Here is a 15,676-nt window from a genome sequence, read left to right as displayed (position 1 = left end):
ACATCATGGTATGCATCATATCCAATAGGGTGCAGTTATGATGTTCGGATACACCATCACACTATGGTATTCCAGGCTATATTAGTTGTGAAACAATTTCCACAATGTATTAATTCTGTGCCAAACTCGTAATTCAGATATTCATCTCTATGATCATATCATAGACATTTTATCCTCTTGTCACGACGATCTTTCAACTTCACTCTGAAATTACTTGAACCTTTCAATAATTCAAACTTATGTTTCATCAAGTAAATATACTCAGTATCTACTCAAATCATCTGTGAAGTAAGAATATAACGATACCCACTACATGCCTCAGCACTCATTGGACTGCGCACATCAAGATGCATTACTTCCAACAAGTTGCTTTCTTGTTCCATTTTACTAAAAACAAGGCTTTCAGTCATCTTGCCCATGTGGTATGATTTGCATGTCTCAAGTGATTCAAAATCAAGTGAGTCCAAACGATCCATCTGTATAGAGTTTCTTCATGCATATCTACCAACAAACATGGTTCGCATGTCTCAATCCTTTCAAAAATGAGTGAGTCCAAAGATCCATCAACATGGAGCTTCTTCATGCGTTTTATACCAATATGACTCAAATTGCAGTGCCACATTTGTGTGGTACTATCATTACTATCTTATACCTTTGGCATGAAAATGTGTATCACTACGATCGGGATGGTATTATTCAAATAAATAGAGTAACCATTATTCTCCTTAAATGAATAACCGTATCGCGATAGACATAATCTAATAATGTCTATGCTCAACGCAAACACCAAATAACAATTATTTAGGTTTATAGTCAAAAAAACAATTATTTAGGTTTTAATACCAATCTCGATGGTAGAGGGAGCGTACGATATTTGATCAACCTTGTAATACTTCCAACACATATCGTCATCTCACCTTTTAGCTAGTCTCCGTTTATTCTGTAGCCTTTTGTTTCGAGTTACTAACACTTAGCAACCGAACCGGTATCTAATACCCTGGTGCTACTAGTAAAGTACACATTATAATGCATATCCAATATACTTCTGTCGACCTTGCCAGCCTTCTCATCTACCAAGTTTCTAGGGTGGTTCTGCTTCAGTGATTGTTCCCCTTATTACAGAAGCACTTAGTCTCGGGCTTGGGTTCAACTTTGGGTTTCTTCACTAGAACAACAACTGATTTGTTGTTCCATGAAGTATCCCTTTCTTGCCCTTGCCCTTCTTGAAACTAGTGGTTTTACTAACCATCAATGATTGATGCTCCCTTTTGATTTCTAATTTCGCGGTGTCGCGAATAGCTCAAGGATCATATCTATCCCTGATATGTTATAGTTCATCACGAAGCTCTAGTAGTTTGGTGGCAGTGACTTTGGAGAACCATCACTATTTCATCTGGAAGATCAACTCCCACTTGATTCAAGCGATTGTTGTACTCAGACAATCTGAGCACAAGCTCAACAATTGAGCTTTTCTCCCTTAGTTTGTGGGCTAAGAAAATCGTCGGAGGTCTTATACCTCTTGACGTGGGCACGAGCCTGAAATCTCAATTTCAGCCCTCGAAACATCTCATATGTTTCGCGACGTTTCAAAACGTCTTCGGTGCCTCAACTCTAAACCGTTTAACTGAACTATCGCGTAGTTATCAAAATGTGTATGTCAGATGTTCGCAACATCCACAGACGACGTTCGAGGTTCAGCACACTGAGCGGTGCATTAAGGACATAAGCCTTCTATGAAGCAATGAGGACAATCCTCAGTTTACGGACCTAGTCCGCATAATTGCTACTATCAACTTTCAACTAAATTTTCTCTAGGAACATATCTAAACAGTAGAACTAAAGCGCGAGCTATGACATAATTTGCAAAATCCTTTTGACTATGTTCAGGATAAACAAGTTCATCTTATGAACTCCCACTCAGATAGACATCCCTCTAGTCATCTAAGTGATTACATGATCCGAGTCAACTAGGCCGTGTCCGATCATCACGTGAGACGGACTAGTCAACATCGGTGAACATCTTCATGTTGATCGTATCTACCATACGACTCATGCTCGACCTTTCGGTCTTCTGTGTTCCGAGGCCATGTTTGTACATGCTAGGCTCGTCAAGTCAACCTAAGTGTTTGCATGTGTAAATCTGTCTTACACCCGTTGTATGTGAACGTTGGAATCTATCACACCCGATCATCACGTGGTGCTTCAAAACGACGAACTTTCGCAATGGTGCACAGTTAGGGGGAACACTTTCTTGAAATTTTAATGAGGGATCATCTTATTTACTACCGTCGTTCTAAGTAAATAAGATGCAAAAACATGATAAACATCACATGCAATCAAAAAGTGACATGATATGGCCAATATCATTTTGCTCCTTTTGATCTCCATCTTCGGGGCTCCATGATCATCGTTGTCACCGGCATGACACCATGATCTCCATCATCGTGTCTTCCTGAAGTTGTCTTGCCAACTATTACTTCTACTACTACAGCTAACGGTTAGCAATAAAGTAAAGTAATTACATGACGTTTATATTGACACGCAGGTCATAAATAAATAAAGACAACTCCTATGGCTCCTGCCGGTTGTCATACTCATCGACATGCAAGTCGTGATCCCTATTACAAGAACATGATCAATCTCATACATCACATATCATTCATCACATTCTTCTTGGCCATATCACATCACATAGCATACCCTACAAAAACAAGTTAGACGTCCTCTAATTGTTGTTTGCATGTTTTACGTGGCTGCTATGGGTTTCTAGCAAGAACGTTTCTTACCTACGCAAAAACCACAACGTGATATGCCAATTGCTATTTACCCTTCATAAGGACCATTTTCATCGAATCCGATCCGACTAAAGTGGGAGAGACAGACACCCGCTAGCCACCTTATGCAACTAGTGCATGTCAGTCGGTGGAACCAGTCTCACGTAAGAGTACGTGTAAGGTCGGTCCGGGCCGCATCATCCCACAATGCCGCCGAATCAAGATTGGACTAGTAACGGTAAGCATATTGAACAAAATCAATGCCCACAACTACTTTGTGTTCTACTCGTGCATAGAAACTACGCATAGACCTAGCTCATGATGCCACTGTTGGGGAACGTAGCAGAAATTCAAAATTTTCCTACGTGTCACCAAGATCTATCTATGGAGAAACCAGCAACGAGGGGAAGGAGAGTGCATCTACATACCCTTGTAGATCGCTAAGCGGAAGCGTTCAAGAGAACGGGGTTGAAGGAGTCGTACTCGTCGTGATCCAAATCACCGATGATCCTAGTGCCGAACAGACGGCACCTCCGTGGTTCAACACACGTACAGCCCGGTGACGTCTCCCATGCCTTGATCCAGCAAGGAGAGAGGTAGAGGTTGAGGAAGACTCCATCTAGCAGCAGCACAACGGCGTGGTGGTGGTGGAGGAGCGTGGTACTCCAGCAGGGCTTCGCCAAGCATCGCAAGAGACGAGGAGGGAGAGGGGTAGGGCTGCGCCAAGAAGGAGAGGAACTCGTGTGTCTTGGGCAGCCCAAACCTCAAGTATATATAGGGGGAGGGGAGGGGCTGCGCCCCCACCTAGGGTTCCCTCCCTAGGGGTGGCGGCAGCCCCCAGATCCCATCTGGGTGGCGGCCAGGTGGAGGGGGAGGAGGCGCACCAGGGGCATGGGCCCTAAGGCCCATCTGCCCTTAGGGTTTGCCCCCCCTCCTCCCCTTAGGCGCCTTGGGCCCTTGTGGAGGGGGGGGCGCACCAGCCCACCTGGGGCTGGTCCCCTTCCACACTTGGCCCATGCAGCACTCCGGGGCTTGTGGCCCCACTTGGTGGACCCCCGGGACCCTCGCGGTGGTCCCGGTACGTTACCGATAAAACCCGAAACTTTTCCGGTGACCAAAACAGGACTTCCCATATATAAATCTTTACCTCCGGACCATTCCGGAACTCCTCGTGACGTCCGGGATCTCATCCGGGACTCCGAACAACATTCAGTAACCACGTATATCTATGTCCTATAACCCTAGCGTCATCGAACCTTAAGTGTGTAGACCCTACGGGTTCGGGAACCATGCAGACATGACCGAGATCACTCTCCGGTCAATAACCAACAGCGGAATCTCGATACCCATGTTGGCTCCCACATGTTCCACGATGATCTCATCGGATAAACCACGATGTCAAGGACTTAATCAATCCTGTATACAATTCCCTTTGTCTAGCGGTACGATACTTGCCCGAGATTCGATCGTCGGTATCCCGATACCTTGTTCAATCTCGTTACCGGCAAGTCTCTTTACTCGTTCCGTAACACATCATCCCGTGATCAACTCCTTGATCACATCGTGCACATTATGATGATGTCCTACCGAGTGGGCCCAGAGATACCTCTCCGTTTACACGGAGTGACAAATCCCAGTCTCGATTCGTGCCAACCCAACAGACACTTTCGGAGATACCCGTAGTGCACCTTTATAGCCACCCAGTTACGTTGTGACGTTTGGCACACCCAAAGCACTCCTACGTTATCCGGGAGTTGCACAATCTCATGGTCTAAGGAAATGATACTTGACATTAGAAAAGCTTTAGCATGCGAACTACATGATCTTGTGCTATGCTTAGGATTGGGTCTTGTCCATCAGATCATTCTTCTAATGATGTGATCCCGTTATCAATGACATCCAATGTCCATGGTCAGGAAACCGTAACCATCTATTGATCAACGAGCTAGTCAACTAGAGGCTTACTAGGGACATGGTGTTGTCTATGTATCCACACATGTATCTGAGTTTCCTATCAATAGAATTCTAGCATGGATAATAAACGATTATCATGAACAAGGAAAAATAATAACAACCAATTTATTATTGCCTCTAGGGCATATTTCCAACATGCACCAGCCAACCTGGGGCTGGTCCCCTCCCACACTTGGCCCATGCAGCCCTCCGGGGCTTGTGGCCCCACTTGGTGGACCCCCGGGACCCTCCCGGTGGTCCCGGTACGTTACCGATAAAACCCGAAACTTTTTCGGTGACCAAAACAGGACTTCCCATATATAAATCTTTACCTCCAGACCATTCCGGAACTCCTCGTGACGTCCGGGATCTCATCCGGGACTCCGAACAACATTCGGTAACCACGTATATCTATTCCTTATAACCCTAGCGTCATCGAACCTTAAGTGTGTAGACCCTACGGGTTCGGGAACCATGCATACATGACCGAGACGTCCTCTGGTCAATAACCAACAGCGGGATCTGGATACCCATGTTGGTTCCCACATGTTCCACGATGATCTCATCGGATGAACCACGATGTCAAGGACTTAATCAATCCCGTATACAATTCCCTTTGTCTAGCGGTATGATACTTGCCCGAGATTCGATCGTCGGTATCCCGATACCTTGTTCAATCTCGTTACCGGCAAATCTCTTTACTCGTTCCGTAACACATCATCCCGTGATCAACTCCTTGGTCACATTGTGCACATTATGATGATGTCCTACCGAGTGGGCCCAGAGATACCTCTCCGTTTACACGGAGTGACAAATCCCAGTCTCGATTCGTGCCAACCCAACAGACACTTTCGGAGATACCTGTAATGTAGCTTTACAGCCACCCAGTTACGTTGTGACGTTTGGCACACCCAAAGCACTCCTACGGTATCTGGGAGTTGCACAATCTCACGGTCTAAAGAAATGATACTTGACATTAGAAAAGTTTTAGCATACGAACTACACGATCTTGTGCTATGCTTAGGATTGGGTCTTGTTCATCACATCATTCTTCTAATGATGTGATCCCGTTATCAATGACATCCAATGTCCATGGTCAGGAAACCGTAACCATCTATTGATCAACAAGCTAGTCAACTAGAGGCTTACTAGGGACATGGTGTTGTCTATGTATCCACACATGTATCTGAGTTTCCTATCAATACAATTCTAGCATGGATAATAAACGATTATCATGAACAAGGAAATATAATAATAACTAATTTATTATTGCCTCTAGGGCATATTTCCAACAGGAATCGTCCCAGTAAGGAAGTTGTGTGATAGGTTGAGCCCATGTAACAAAACAAGTTCCCCAATATCTTTAGGAATGCTACCATGGAATGCATTGTCCGAGACATCAATGAATACAAGGGTTGTGAATATTTTAGTAAACATGATAGTTGAACCTTTGTACGTGAGAACGGTGGCAAACTGATATACTTGTTGTGCACCAAACTCATATTGCATCACTGATGTCTCATTAGCGGTTGCCACTGCCATTGACTTCAATTGCACGAACCATTCATTGGTCAATCTCCCAGAGAAGTTGTTGGAGGCCAAATCCAAAATTCGTATACTTGGAAATCCACAAGTGTTGTTACCTTTAGGTACAGAAGATGCCACTGGACCAAAAAACTTGTTGAGTTTTATCACGAGGACTTGAAGTCTAGGAACAACAGCTATCCAACATGGAAACAAATCATTAATCTGGTTGTTCCCCACATCAAGGACCTCCAAGTATTTGCAATAAGCTAGAGATCTAGGAAAATCTCCTTCAATCCGATTGCCACTAAAATCTAGTGCCTCCAATGCGCAACTTTCATTGATTTTGCGTGGCAATTTTCCGTGAAGCTGATTTTCTTTTAGATTTAAAACTTTTAATGTATAGGTGTCCTCCAGCAGGCAAGAGGGGATTGGACCACTGAGGTTATTGTAAGATAGATCAAGAATTTCTAGGTTTGTACCACAAAAGGCTGGAGTAATCTTTCCTGATAGGAGGTTTCTCGATGCCTTGAATACAACAGTTTGTCCAAGTTGAGTAGAAATATTAGATGGCATGGATGAGAAATGGTTGCTTGAGTAATCAAGTATATCTCCAGAGTTTTGGGGAATAGGTATTTGTCCCTCAAACATGTTAAAGCTGAGATCCAAGGCATGTATATGAAAAGGAAGAAAGGTCTCATAGCCAACATTATTAAATTTGTTGTGTGACAAATTTAGAAAGAAAAGGTCCAAACCTGTCCATTGCTCCCATGCCCACTGAGGTATGGCCCCATGAATTTGGTTATGTGAAAGGTCAAGCCCCTCAATCCAATGTAAATGCCTCAAGACATTAGGGAACTTTGATATGTTACAAGATGCTAACCTTAAGTACATTATGTTGGGGAAGAAGGATGCCAACGAAGAATTATATTCCCCATCTATCAGAATTAGTTTATTGTTTGATAGATCCAACTCAACTAGGTGTGGTAGTTTCGAGAACGAACCAAGTTGCACTTTGCCAATGAAATTATTGGAATGAAGTTGAAGAGTTTCTAATTGAGTTGAGTTCAAAATGTGTGGAGGTATTTTGCCTGAAAAATTACAGTCATACAATGCCAATTTTCTTGGTTTGATCAAAACACCAATAGAAGATGGAATTGGCCCATATAAGCCACAATGAGAAATTTCAAGAACATCTAAGGAGGTTAAGTTTGTGATCCATGATGGTAATAGTCCTATTAATCTTAAACCAGAGACTTGCAATGAAACCAAGGTTCTAAGATGACCGATTGTTCATGGTAGCTTTCCAGCAAAACCATGACTACCAAGGCCTAACCTCTTCAAAGATTTGAGATTACTAATGGAACTTGGTATATCACCAGAAAAATTGGTGTTACCGACAAGCAAATTCTCAAGATTACTATGAGCTGGAAATTTTGGCAGATTACCAGAAATCCTAAAATTATAGTGCAAATCGATAGTCACTAATTTCTTGTGTTGAAAGATTTCCGGAGGAACCCATCCACCAATATCGTTATAGCTAAGCTGGAGAACAATCAAGGAGGAGAAGTTAGCAAAGAACAGTGGAAATGGACCAGCTAAATGATTGTGTCCCAAGTCAATGACACGTATGAAGTGCAAACATGAGAGCGATCCACAAATAGCGCTAGAGAGCTTGCAATATGGCATGCTAAGAACACGGAGATTTGGAGTGTACCTGGCTAGAGCAGTGCACCACTCTTCTCCTTCACTAGACAAGTCAACGAAACTAAGGTGGAGCTCCCTCAAGTTCCCAAGGTTCGCAACTAAGGTTGTTAAGTTTGATAGTAGGAGTTGCCCTGGGTTACTTGAATCAACGTGAAACCAGTAGCCATAGCCGAGCAGCTCAAAAAATTCGAAACGGAATGAGAGATCAAGAGAGACCAAGTTGGTGAGGTCGCCGATGCTGTGTGGCACCTGGCCTGAGAAGTTGGAGGTGGAGAGGTTGAGGTGGGTGAGCATGGTGAGCCGCTCAAACCCAACGAAAGGCATCTCAGACATGTGAAAGTCGTTCCCACCCAGGTTGAGATTCCTGAGGGTGGTTAGCTCGAAAACTGCAGGATCAAGGCTGCGGCTCTCCAATCCGCAGTCACCCAAGTCAAGCGACGTGACGTGGCTGGTGGAGGCATGGCAGCCGATACCTTCCCAGCGGCAGCAGTCCGTGCCGGCCTTCCATGAACGGAAGGCGATGTAGGAGTGATTGCTAGCGGAGAAGGACCTTTTCAGCCGGAGCAACGCCAACGCCTGGTCCGGCAGACACTCCGGCAAGGCCGTGGTGTGATTGGCGAACGTACTTGCCGAAAGGAGAAGAGAGTTCACGGCCACGAGCTGGAGTTGTAGGAGTAGGAGCAGGAGCAGCAAAAGGAATGGCTTGGGACAGGCCATCATTGATTGTGGAGGAAATGTGTGTGCAAAGGATCACACGCCTCAACTACAAGATTGTGGAGGAATGGCTTGGTGAGCGTGGCTGCACCTCTTTATATGCACACACGCATGGATGATGTGTTTAGCAAAGCTTGGACCAGTTTATTGGATCGTGCACTACACGGTAAGGATGGCATCAACGACCCGTCCGCGCGCACATATTAGCCGCACACGCCGTTATCATGGTGCGTGCCACACAGCACTACGCCATTGGCGTTCCAGTCACGAGCAACGACTCAAGGTCTTCAGTCAATGTTCAGCTGGAGTCGCTCAAAGGGAATACGTGGACTGTATTTTCTCTCAGATGAGCTATCTGCCAGGTGTTGGTTTTATATGGTTGGCATATAATGCTTGGATCAGTGATCACATTGCACTACCAGTAGATTTTTTTTTTGAAAAAGAGGATACCCTGCATTAGAACGATGCATGCAATCATATATTATTAAAAATGCAAAATCTAGCAGTCAAACATCATCAACCTAAAAATAAAGGAAAAAACAAACACGAAGGCCGAATACCTCGCGCCAGTGACCCCTATATAGCCACTAACCCTATAATACAAGACACGACATAAACGAAAAATACACAACTCTTAGGCTACGCCTTCAAGAAGGAATCACCGCACGTGCGCCCATGATGGTGAGTCCACCACAAAGTTGAACTCCGGATTCTCATCCCCAAAGTCAAGTTTCAATCCACCACCTTCAGTAAGGACACGACAAAGTAGGTGTTTTTGTTTGTTTGTTTTCTTTATGTTTTCCCCTTGCTTTTTTTTCTTCTGGTTTCAAGAAGAAACCATGTAAATTGTTGTTTTTAATGTGAAATGCTTTTTAAAAATTGTGAAAGTTTTTCAAAATAATATTCAAATCTTTTTTGAAATATTAACATTTTCAAAACTATAAGTTTTTTTGAAATTTGTAAACATTATTGGAGTTTGGCGAATATTTTCTAGAAAAGAAAATGAAAACAATAAACCAAGAAAGAAAACAGTAAAAACCTCCAGTAAACAAACAACAGAAGAAAAACCAGACCGAAGAAGGTTCCCAAAACAGGGATTTCTGTAGTACTCTCTTCGATCCAAAATAAATATCATGATTTTAGTTTAATTTTTTTGCGGGTAATTTTTTTTAGTTCAAATTAGTAGTACTTTGTTAGCTTTACAATGTACTTTGTTAATATTTATTTGAAGAGAAGCTTAAATCGAAAGGATCTAACTATAAACGTACGAACACACACAGATGTAAACCAGATTCAAATAGATTCATCGAAGACAAATACCGACCGAATCCAGCGGGATCCGTTGACGCACCATTGGGACGAGAGTTACGTGAAGAAAACCTTATTCCATCAGCAAAAAGTTGTTGCCGCCACCTCACCTTTCTAAATGGGATGCAATCACACAAACTCTAAACGAACAAAAAAAACACCTAAAAACACCATATGTTTCAACAATATCAATTTCTTCAACAGTTCTATTGTTTTCTCAACATAGACAATGCGCCCTTGCGTTCTAGTACTAGTAGCAACGGTAAAACACGTACGCACGCACACGTTCAACAGTACGATGCAATTCTTCGGCGATTTATTACACAAAAGGTAGGGCACGCTTCCTACAGTGTTTCACGGAACCACGAATACGTACTAGTGCACGCGGAGCAGAACATCGTCAAACTGAAGGCCAATGCAAACTAACCAGTGTGTACGGTGCACGGCGCCAAGTAGTATCATCGATCGATCTTGAGTCAGTCAGTCGTCCTTGTTGTGCTGGAGCCTGAGCGCGAAGGCGTGGAGCGAGAGGAGCACCTTCCTGAGCCGCTCCCTGGTCACGGCGTCGATGAGGTTGCCCTCGCCGTCGAACTTGGGCGGGTCCGCGAACGCCCTGATGTGGAGCTCCGGCTTGTTGATGAAGTGGAGGTCGAGGAAGACCCCGATCTGGCGGAGGTGGAGCGACGCCCTGGCCCCGCCGAAGTCGCCGCCCGCGCACACGATCGCCGCCGCCCTGTCCGCCCAGCAGTTGTTGCCCCTGGACGCCCAGTCCAGCGCGTTCTTCAGGGACGCCGTGACGGAGTAGTTGTACTCGGGCGAGGCGAAGAGGAAGCAGTCGGCGGCGCGGACCCTCTCGCGGAGCGCCTCGACGGCCGGCGGGAAGCCCTCGCCGCCGTCGGTCTCCAGGTCCGGGTTGGCCATGGGCAGGCCCGAGATGTCCACGTGGTCGATGCGCAGCCCCGGGATGGACTCCTCGCACAGCTCCTCGGCTAGATAGGTCATGCAAATTCAGTTGCACTCAACAGTGCAAAATAACCAAGGGAGCTAAGCAACTATATAATGGTGATTGGTGATGGATTGTGCGTACCGGCGCGGATGAGGCCGCGGTGCCACGAGTCCTTGCGGAGGGAGCCGCAGAAGGCCGCCACGCGGAGGGTGGGCTTCGCCGCCGTCGACACCGTCACGGAATCCATGATTCTTCCTCGGTCCTGGGTCGCCGTGACACTGAGTCCCTCGGCCGAGAGTGGAGTAGCTTTGAGTACTGATCGATGTGGAGCTCAGCTCAGGTGCTTGATGTCTTGTCCCGGAGGAGACGGAATAAATAGATGACTCGTTGGTCTCAGCCAGGTCATCGTGAACGTCAGACGTTGGATAAATTTTACTAACCCAAATTAAGAAGAGTATCCGCACTGCACTACTAGTGGTGGAGCGTCATCGATGGCATCATACTTGCGATCATTAGCAGCCTAATTAATCTAATGACAATATACTATAATCAGCTGATACGCGCGACATACTCCCTCCATTCCATAATGTAGTGCTTCCTCTATCCCCGTGCTTCAACTTTGACCATAAATTTAACTACCAAGACCGATTGCGGCGGAAGCAAAAATTATATCAGTGAATTCGTATTCGAAAGAAGTTTTCAATTATATAATTTTTTCTCTCGCCGCAGTTGGTCTTGTTGGTTAAATTTATGGTTAAAGTTAGACCTCGAAAAACGCGGGCGTACTATATTTTAAAATAAAGAAAGTATTATATTGTCAACCACCGCTAGATATAAAGTACACTTGAACGTGACATCCACAGCAGCAGCCTGCACCAGAGGAGTACTCAGACATCATCGATGGCGTCAAATCGCCTCGATAAAAACAAATCTCGCCTCGCAATCGATCATGGGCTTCGTGAGGCCGTGAGCGTGTGCAGGAAATAATCGCCCAAAGTCTAGCGCTGACGACCGAGGGAGCTTGGCGCTTCAGGCGCCAGCTCGCAGCAAGCATGTGATATCGATGTGAATCAGCAGCTTTTTGAAGTATGTGGTATCATCCTCAAAGGTAGGGACACAAACAAAGAAGCTCATAGCTCGGTTAGAATTTTAGTTTCTCTTAACCAGGGTCGCCACTTGCGACTAGGCTATCCACATGACCCTTTTTGTATTCCTTTGAACTTTCTAGTTAATCAATAAATTGTCCTTCACCCCTCAAAAAAATAAAAAGAAGGAAGCGAGCTAGTCTATCCCTCCTCTCTCTTTTTTTTCCGAGAATGGTCGACCACTCCTCCCTTCCTTCGCTGGCCGTCGCTCGCTCCTTTCCTTCGTTCACGCAATGAACGTCGTACAATTGCTTCACTATCCAGCGTTCAAAACAGTAACCAATTGACTAAGAAAAATAAACAATGATCTAAAAAAATACTATTTTGAAAGAAGTTCATGAATTTGAAAAAGCCCATAATTTTTAAAAAAGTTCACAGATTGAAAAACTTACATGGATTTGGAACAGTTCATAGATTTCATGAAACTGAAAAAAAAGTTCAGTGATTTTGAGAAAAAGTTCACCGAATTTCAAAAGAAGTTCATTGATTTTGAAAAAAATCACAGATAACAAAGTTTGTGAATTTAAAAACTGTTCACGAATTTGAGGAGATCATGATTTTAAAAATTAACAAACCTTTACAAATAAATAGAAAGAGAAAAGAAAACCGGCCAAACACAAAAAAACAGCTTAACGTTGGTTAGTATTGTATTTGAAGAATGAAGAATGTAAGTAGCAACAGGGAGGTTGTCCAGTTGGTTGGCGCGCTTGAGGCGGCCCTACAAGCGCAGAGTTCAAATCACATCCGTTGCACATTTTTAGAAAGGTTTTACAGAAAAAAAAATGTAGATGGGTCGGCGAATATAGAAAAGCATAGGTTTGGGGGGGGGGGTGATACGTCTCCGTCGTATCTACTTTTTCAAACACTTTTGCCCTTATTTTAGACTCTAACTTGCATGATTTGAATGGAACTAATTCGGATTGACGCTGTTTTCAGCAGAATTGCCATGGTGTTATTTTTGTGCAGAAATAAAAGTTCTCGAAATAACTTGAAAATCAACGGAGATTATTTTTGGAATATATAAAAAATACTGGAAGAAGAATTCACGTCAGGGGGCCCATACCCTGTCCACGAGGGTGGGGGCGCGCCTACCCACCTGGGCGCGCCCCCTGCCTCGTGGGTCCCCTGACGCTCCACCGCCCTCAACTCCAACTTCATATATTCGTGTTTGGGGAGAAAACAATCAGAGAGAATGATTTATCGCGTTTTACGATACGGAGTCGCCGCCAAGCCTAAACTCTCTCGGGAGGGCTGATCTGGAGTCCGTTCAGGGCTCCGGAGATGGGAATCCGTCGCCATCGTCATCATCAACCGTCCTCCATCATCAATTCCATGATGCTCACCGCCGTGCGTGAGTAATTCCATCGTAGGCTTGCTGTAAGGTGATGGGTTGGATGAGATTTATCATGTAATCGAGTTAGTTTTGTTAGGGTTTGATCCCTAGTATTCACTATGTTCTGAGAGTTATGTTACTATGACTTTGTTATGCTTAATGCTTGTCACTAGGGCCCGAGTGCCATGATTTCAGATCTGAACCTATTATGTTTTCATGAATATATGTGAGTTCTTCATCCTATCTTGCAAGTCTATAGTCACCTACTATGTGTTATGATCCGGCAACTCCGAAGTGACAATAATGGGACCACTCCCAGTGATGACCGTAGTTTGGGGAGTTCATGTATTCACTATGTGTTAATGCTTTGGTCCGGTACTCTATTAAAAGGAGGCCTTAATATCCCTTAGTTTCCAATAAGGCCCCACTGCCACGGGAGGATAGGAAAAAAGATGCCACGCAAGTTCTTTTCCATAAGCACGTATGACTATATTCGGAATACATGCCTACACATTGATGAATTGGAGCTAGTTCTATGTCACCCTATGTTATAACTGTTGCATGAATAATTGCATCCGACATAATTCTCCATCACCGATCCATTGCCTACGAGCTTTTCATATATTGTTCTTCGCTTATTTACTTTTCTGTTATTACTGTTACAATCACCATAAAACAAAAAATATTACTTTTGCTATCGTTACCACTATTATCATATTACCTTGCTACTAAACACTTTACTGTAGATATTAAGTTTTCAGGTGTGGTTGAATTGACAACTTAGCTGCTAATACTTGAGAATATTCGTTGGCTCCTCTTGTATTGAATCAATAAATTTGGGTTGAATACTCTACTCTCGAAAACTATTGCGATCCCCTATGCTTGTGGGTTATCAAGACTATTTTCTGGCACCGTTACCGGAGAGCATAGCTCTATTCTTTGAGTCACTTGGGATTTATATCCGCTGATCATTATGAAGAATTTGAAAGATCAAAGAACTAAGATTTTTCCCTCAACTACGAGGGGAGGTAAGGAACTGCCATCTATAGCTCTGCACTTGATTCACCTTCTATTATGAGTAAACTTGCAACACCTACACATGTTATTGATTCTGATAGGTCGCATGTTATTGATGATGCCACTTCTGCTTTGCATGATACTTATGATGAAACTACTTCTATGCTTGATACTACTGTGCCACTAGGTGAATTTCTTGATGAACAACATGCTAGGGTTAGAGAGAATGAAATTATTGAAACTGATAATATTGATGAAAGTGATGATGAAGATTCTCCTCCTAGATATGAATTGCCTGTTGTTCCTGAGGGTTATATTATGGATGAAGAAACTGGTAGAGATTTCTGAGCTTGCAATGATAGAAGTGATCTTCAGAAACTATTAGTCAAGCTGAAAGAAAATTCTCTGAATGCTAGAATGAGATATGATCCTGCTTATGCTACTTCACATATCTTTATTACTGATAAGGATTATGATTTCTCAGTTGATCCTGATATAATTACTTTGGTTGAATCTGATCCTTTCTATGGCTATGAATCTGAAACTGTTGTGGCACATCTTACTAAATTAAATGATATAGCTACCCTGTTCACTAATGATGAGAAAACTCGCTACTATTATATCCTTAAATTATTTCCGTTCTCATTAAAGGGTGATGCTAAGATATGGTTTAATTCTCTTGATCCTGGTTGTGTGCGTAGTCCCTAGGATATGATTTACTACTTCTCTGCTAAATATTTCTCCGCTCATAAGAAACAAGATGCTTTAAGGGAATATATAATTTTGTGCAAATTGAAGAAGAGAGTCTCCCATAAGCTTGGGGAGGTGCTACCTCTTGAGCACTACGTTGGATTTCCTTAAAGAGGAAAGGATGATGCAACAAAGTAGCGTAAGTATTTCCCTCAGTTTTTGAGAACCAAGGTATCAATCCAGTAGGAGGCTACGCGCGAGTCCCTCGTACCTACACAAAGCAAATAAATCCTCGCAACCAATGCGATAAGGGGTTGTCAATCCCTTCACGGTCACTTACGAGAGTGAGATCTGATAAGATAATGTTTTTGGTATTTTTGTGACAAAGATGCAAAGTAAAATAAAAGTAAAGTAACAAGCAAAGGAAATAACTAAGTATTGGAATATTAATATGATAAAGATAGACCCGGGGGCCATAGGTTTCACTAGTGGCTTCTCTCAGGAGCATAAGTATTTTACGGTGGGTGAACGAATTACTGTTGAGCAATTGACAGAATTGAGCATA

At 43.6% G+C, this 15,676-nt stretch overlaps 3 protein-coding genes across 3 annotated transcripts; all 3 read right to left on the bottom strand.

Annotated features, from left to right (window-relative positions):
- Positions 1–6,002: 6,002 nt before the first annotated feature.
- Positions 6,003–7,145, bottom strand: LOC125542871 (receptor like protein 24-like). The gene has a single exon (XM_048706094.1). The coding sequence runs from the start codon at positions 7,143–7,145 to the stop codon at positions 6,003–6,005; it is 1,143 nt and encodes a 380-aa protein (XP_048562051.1).
- A 399-nt stretch (positions 7,146–7,544) lies between these two features.
- LOC125542872 (receptor-like protein 7) lies at positions 7,545–8,678 on the bottom strand. The gene has a single exon (XM_048706095.1). The coding sequence runs from the start codon at positions 8,676–8,678 to the stop codon at positions 7,545–7,547; it is 1,134 nt and encodes a 377-aa protein (XP_048562052.1).
- A 1,477-nt stretch (positions 8,679–10,155) lies between these two features.
- Positions 10,156–11,285, bottom strand: LOC125542874 (probable NADPH:quinone oxidoreductase 1). Its single transcript, XM_048706096.1, has 2 exons — positions 11,068–11,285; positions 10,156–10,969 (listed from the first exon to the last, which is right to left on the bottom strand). The coding sequence occupies exons 1-2, from the start codon at positions 11,171–11,173 to the stop codon at positions 10,461–10,463; spliced, it is 615 nt and encodes a 204-aa protein (XP_048562053.1). The 5' UTR covers positions 11,174–11,285; the 3' UTR covers positions 10,156–10,460.
- Between the last annotated feature and the right edge of the window lie 4,391 nt (positions 11,286–15,676).

This window comes from Triticum urartu, chromosome 3 (genome assembly GCF_003073215.2).
Source record: "Triticum urartu cultivar G1812 chromosome 3, Tu2.1, whole genome shotgun sequence".
In the NCBI taxonomy this organism is placed as follows: Eukaryota; Viridiplantae; Streptophyta; class Magnoliopsida; order Poales; family Poaceae; genus Triticum; species Triticum urartu.
Note: the sequence above shows the minus strand (reverse complement) of the source record. Positions and strands in the feature narration are given on the sequence as shown.